Source organism: Hyaloscypha bicolor, assembly GCF_002865645.1.
Source record: "Hyaloscypha bicolor E unplaced genomic scaffold K444scaffold_39, whole genome shotgun sequence".
Classification (NCBI taxonomy): domain Eukaryota; kingdom Fungi; phylum Ascomycota; class Leotiomycetes; order Helotiales; family Hyaloscyphaceae; genus Hyaloscypha; species Hyaloscypha bicolor.
The window spans coordinates 737363-743866 of record NW_020194541.1 but is presented as its reverse complement, the minus strand read 5'-3'; the positions used below and the strand labels follow the sequence as shown (position 1 = coordinate 743866).

The 6504-nt window shown below is 29.2% G+C and overlaps 1 protein-coding gene across 1 annotated transcript; it reads right to left on the bottom strand.

Annotated features, from left to right (window-relative positions):
* Positions 1 to 1525: 1525 nt before the first annotated feature.
* Positions 1526 to 2919, bottom strand: K444DRAFT_609219 (uncharacterized protein). The gene is made up of 2 exons (XM_024879534.1): positions 2603 to 2919; positions 1526 to 2547 (listed from the first exon to the last, which is right to left on the bottom strand). The coding sequence occupies exons 1-2, from the start codon at positions 2792 to 2794 to the stop codon at positions 1630 to 1632; spliced, it is 1110 nt and encodes a 369-aa protein (XP_024741168.1). The 5' UTR covers positions 2795 to 2919; the 3' UTR covers positions 1526 to 1629.
* Positions 2920 to 6504: the final 3585 nt, after the last annotated feature.

Below are 6504 nucleotides of genomic sequence, written 5' to 3'. Positions count from 1 at the left end.
TATTAAATTCTTTCTTTATTTTTACTATAATATTTATTAGTAAATTCTTATAAGTTCTTATAGTATATTATTAAAAATAATATTATTTCTTTCTAAATAAATAGGAATTAATTAATATAATAATTTTGGTTTTTATTTCTAAAAATAAGCTAAATAATTTAATATTATAAAAGTAAATAAGAAAAATAATTATAAAAAGAATTTAAGTTAAAATATATATTAGCTTATAAACTTTTTTTTTAATTTTTTATTAAAAACAATTTTATAATTATAATTAGATATATATATTTATAATAAATAATATAGTTTTTTTTAATTTAATTAGTAATATAATATGAGTTTAATTATGGTATATATTATATTAATATTATTATTAATTTTCGAGGCTTTAAATTATATTTCTTTAGGCAATATATTACTTTTATATAAGATAAAAAAAAGATATAAAATAATTTTAATATATTAAAAGATTTATATATTTTTATAAAATTAAATATTGAATTTATATCTTTAATAGCTTTAAAGCTAATTTAATATTTAATTAGTTTATAATCTTTTAAAGGCTTAATAAAAATTATTAAAAAACCTTAATTCAAAAAGAAGTTTAATAAAATATATAATAAATATTATTAAAGCTATTAGTATTTATAATTATTTAAAAATAATAATTTTAATATAAAAGATATAATATTACTTTATTTATTAAAGGTTTTAAAAGATTTAAGAGATTTATTTAAGAATTATTATTATAATTATTATTTTATATATTTTAAGTATTAATAAATACTTTATTTGTTTTTAAATTTAATATTAAAAGACTAATACTAGAATTATTTTATAATAATATTTTTCTTTAATAAAAGTTATTTAAAGCCTTATTTTAATTAAGCTAAAACTTTATTAAAAAGCGTTTAAAAGTTTAAAGCCCCTAAAAAATACTATTACTAATAATTATATATTATAAAAATAGCGGTTTTACTTAAATATATAAATCAAATTAAGCTAAAATATTAGCTTTAATTTAATTAGTATTATTATTTAAGCAATTAAAGTTAGAGTTTAATATAAGAAATAATAATATATTATTATTTAATTTTTGATATTTTCTTTAAAATTTAAGTTATAAATATTTTAATTAAATATAATATTATTTTAAAAGCTATTTTATATAATTAAATTCTTTTATAAATATAAATCTATTTTAAAGAAAATAAAAGTTAAAGACTTTTGCCTTTAATTAAGCTTTTATAAAACAGTTTTTATAGAAATAAGAAATATATTAGCTTTGAATTTAATTAATTTAAAAAAATACTTATAAAAGAAGGCTTTATATTAAAAGGCATAATAATAACAAACTTTAATAATAAAGAGAATGAGATTAACTCTTGCCGGGTGTTACAAGGCTATAAGGTATTTAAGAATAGAGCGATTGAGAATTTTATTTAATATAAGACTAATAACAAATTAGTCGACTTGTTGCAGGCCGACAGCACTAATTAGTAGAGAATGCATAGTTGCTATAAATGGACTTTATTCATTGAGAAAAGATAAAGCGCTATATGCTAGAATGAAGAATTTAATTAGAGATCCTAACCAGCTATCATGAATAACTAACATTCTTTCTCCTTCCTAGAATATAGCAGTCGCATTCAAAAAACTCGCAATACCACCTATCGTCCTAAACGGCGCACTTGTGAAAAAGAACGTCCACCTCCCCTCCCTCCTCGCGACCTCACTCACCCTTTCCAGATCTACCATCTCCCCAATTGGTATCCCCCACAATGCCAACAAATACTCATGCAACATCCACTTTTCCTCCGTCGGCCACCGCTCAAAACCAGGCGCATCGCCCGCGACAGCCGCAAAGTAGCAGTCATGCAACCAATCCACCATCTTTTCTTCCTGCTTCACGCCGGCGAACGTAGTCTCCTCAATGCTGCGTAATGCGAGAGCACGATTCTCATCCTCGCTGCGGTGGTAGTAGTCATGCACCCAGCCGGAGCGGATGAATAGAATATCTCCAACCTGGCTATCGCCGCCCTGGCTCGCCGGTCGAATATCAATGCCCTGCCACTTCCCGCACGCCTCAAGCTCGCCATAGGAGATCGAATGTCTAGACGCGCTGTCGTATCTCAGGCCAAGACTATCGGCGTAACTCCGATAATCAAGCAAGATGCCCCTTCCCGTGATCCCTCCAATCTGGTCTCGCCAGTGATGGATACTTCCTTTGCCAAGGTCAGCGACATCTGATCCTGCGAAATCCTCCGCTGTTACTCCGTTGTAGAACTTGCGGCTTCCTTTGTGGGCGACGTGTCGGAAACCGTCCCATTGCGTGCTGGACTGGGTGTTTAGGGCGTAGATGTCGTCGTAGGCGAGACCGGGCGCGAGGGTCTTGATTTCGTGCTTGAAAGGGAGGCGGCCCGCGGCCGGTGTCGCGGGGATGCTAGTGGGTAGGTCCATCGGGATCAACTCTCCTGTCTTGATGTAGGTGCTGGCGGCTCTGATGCGGTTGGGCGTCAGGAGGTTAAGGCGGCCACAGCAGTCGTCCTATACCAGGGATCAGTTTACTTCTTCGTCTGGCAGCATTCAGGAATCAATTTGCCTTTCCCCAGACCCAGGCGGCGTCTTCGGGTGCATCAGGAAGTCGAAGCAGGTCCTTTCTCGATGGGAAGGATGTGTTGTTTGGATCCCAAGGGATTGAATTGGCATCTTGAGTTCCGACTGGCATCGTAGTCTTGAGTCCAGTATGGCTACTCGATAAATCTAAGAAGGGAATTGTCTTCGAGTCCAGCATGCTTAGACAATACAACAACACTTATATATTTGGCTTAGACCCCGAGACATTTGGATCAGCCGGTGCGCCACGGTTGGTGCCTTAAACTGTTCACTATTCCTTTCAGAGTGTGGTAGGGATTTTACCTTTGGTCACGTGGCTTATTCATGTGACCTCCGTGTTGGAACTGAGTGTACGCTGGTACACTGTAGTTTATATACCAGATGTATATATAGAGTGCTTACCCCGCGTAAGCTGAAAAATCAAGTCGACAACCTCCAAAACATTGCAACACTCCGGACGTCCGTACAGTCCGCAGTCCGCTCCACATTACCCCTCTCTCCTCCTCAGTTCTTAGAAATCAACCAACCTTCACTCACTAATTCCACATCTCACTCGTATGCTGTGATCCCTCGCTGTGGAAACCCATTCAATTCTCTATATATTACTGCTTGTTTTATATCCACGTCACAATAGTATCTATTGAGAGCAGATTAACTGCTATCGAGTTGTATTTGGTCCCTGGTTTCGGGATTTGACAAAAACTGAGTCACATTAAAGTTCCCTTTCTAGAATATTTTGAGAGAGAGCTGCCTGATTACTGCTACTTGTAAAAACATCAGATTTTTACGCTAAAAATCTGATGTTTTTACAAGTAGCTATAGTTGATCCAGTCCCGCTCACCACCCTTGCCCCTTTTACATTTGTAATCGACTGTACTTTACAAATCATACCGTGCCTTAGCACTACCTTGTGTTCTTGTAGATTTCTAAGCAGACTTCAGCTATTGACATGGTCTTCATTCGTCTTTCGAGAGGCTTAATCATTACGACAACTTACGTATCACTAGAGCGTCTACTGAGGCCATTAGCAGGCTAGTCGATAAAACCGAGAAGCGAAAAGTGATTTTCTGATCTTTTGATTTTCGCGCCCGTACACCCCCCCCCCCAAATCTCACTAAAAAAAAAAAGTACAGTATACACGCCTTATTCTCGACTACTCCTAGCCCTCCCTTAGCTTGCGTGGTCCGTAAGGCAAATCCCATGGATTACAAGATATATCTCCCTTATTTTCTATATTCTTTATACTATCTATATTACTCGAATTATTTATATTTTCTTTATTTTCTTTATTTTCTTTATTTCTAGTATTTTTACTCTCCTCCTCTACTATAACCTCCTTTCCCTTTGCCTTCTAATTTTATATCTTATAAATAATTACGGCTTTAATATAAAGGGTTTTATAAATACAAAGCAAGGCTTTTTAGACTTAATAAAATTAGTATTAAATTAATAAAAAATATAGATTTTATTATTATTATATTTATAATTTATATAAGTACTATTAAATTTGCCTTTTATAATTATATAATATTTAAAAGAGCTTCTTAATCTCATTTTATTATTATAAATAGTATAAGCCTAAAAGAATTCGGTTTTATAAATATATATTAAGCTTCCTTCTAGATTTGCCTTATTTTTCTCTAATTTCTTTAGCTTCTTACTCTAATATAGCTTTATTTCTCTAATTTTAGCCGTATTATTAATTTGCTTTATTACTTTAGTAATATTATTAAGTAATATAAGGAGATTAAAATATTATTATAAAGAATAAAAATTAAAAAATTAAAAATAAAAATTAAAAAATTAAAAATTAAAAAAATTAAAAAATTAAAAAATAAAGAAATTTATTAATTAAATTTATTAATAAAAAAGAATATTATAAACTAAGTCTAAATTATTAAAAGATATATTATTATTAGTATAGCTATTTCTTTAGGAGTCACGTATATAGTTACGGGATACGAGATATAGGATATAGGCAATGAAATATAAGTAACGGGATATGAGATACGAGTTATAGTTATATAACCTCGCGTTCTATTAGTAACTCGATTAGTAGACTAGATCTCTTTAGGCTTAGTAGATTTAGGAATTACATATTAATACTATAATACTATAATTCTTATTTCTGAATAATAACTTTACTAATTATATATAAATAGTATTCTATAACTTATATAACGGTACCATATATTACTAGTAAACTAATACTAATTAGTTTATATATATAGATTAGAAACAGAATAGTTATACTAAAAGAGGCATCTAATAGCCCTTAGTAATATTAATCTAACTATATTAAAGAGGGAAATTACTTATTAAACTTTACAAAAAAGCATCCGGTAGCCTAAGGAAAAAGACCCTAGTTCTTGCTAATTAATAAGCGGTTAGCTATTTGATTATCTATTTATTTAACTTTTATTATTCTTTAAAACTAACTTCTTTTAGTCCCAAGACTACTTTCTTGGAAATTATCTTTTCTACTTATATAATACCCGTATCTACGGGATACTCTTTCCAGAATATATATCCTATATATGCCCTTAAAGCTCTTTAACTACTACTTCGATTTTACTATTAAATCAAGTTCTTTAAGCTTTAGATCCTCCCGGAATTATAATATTTCACTTCCTAAATTTCTTATTATAGATAAAATATTTAAAAGCAAAATATTTACTTTAATACCTATAATATCTCTAGATATCTAGGGTATCTAATATCTGGACCAGATATCTGATATCTAAACTAGGTATCTAGTATCTAAACTAGATATCTGGTATCTAAATCAGGTATCTAGATATCTTTATTACTAAACCCTTTTTATAAACCTATTACGAATTACTTTATTCTTAAACTTCTCTTACTATAAACTATATATATATATCGGGAAAGGCTTAGCCCTAAGGATTTGGGATAGTAAATCTTTAGGATAAATACAAATAGATAAAGAAATAGAAGAATAGTATTAACCTGGCTAGTTCTAATAATAAGAAAATCCTGAATTACCTTAATACTAGATTATTTTAGTATAAGGTAAAAAAATTAACTAATAAGGATCTTTAGGAATTATTTAAAAAGGATTTTAGTAACTTTAATCTTGAGATATTTAATTAACTAGATTAATACATATTATACTAATTACGAGCTATTTTATAATATAATAATATTTATATTAAATATAACTATAGTTACTTTATTATTATATAGTTCCTAGTTAATATTATTTAGAGAAAAAAGTAATATATCTAAACTACTAATAGTATTATTATTACTACTAGATAAGACCTTAAAACGGGCCCTATTACCTTATTATATATATTCCTAAATAATTATATTATAAGAAATTAATATATTAAACTAATTATTACTTATATTTTTTTATTACCTATTACCTCTTTATTATTTATAACTACTTCTGCTAGTACCGGATTATAGAGAGCTAAAGCTAATGATTTCCTATTACCTTTATTACCTTTAAATGGCTCTCTAGCTAGCTCTCTTATTATAAAGCTAATTAGAGAAATAGTAAAGATATATATCGAGATATAGAAATATAATAGAACTAATAGTAGTTTTAACTAAAAACTCGCTATTTTCCTTAATATTTACTAATATATAGAGCTTCTAGAAAAGGTATTAGTAAGAGCTTTTTCTACTATATTAAAGGGACTAGTATAAGACTACTTCTATAATAACTAGCTCTCTTAATATATATATAAAGAAGCCTATATAAATATTTATAGTTTCTTTAAAGGCCCCGGTTACTATTATTAAAATTTAGATAAATAAAATACTATTACCTTAGTAATTATAATAGTAAAAGACCCTAAAAAGACAATATTTGAGCTTATTTAAATACTAATTAATAACCTATATAAATTATAATAT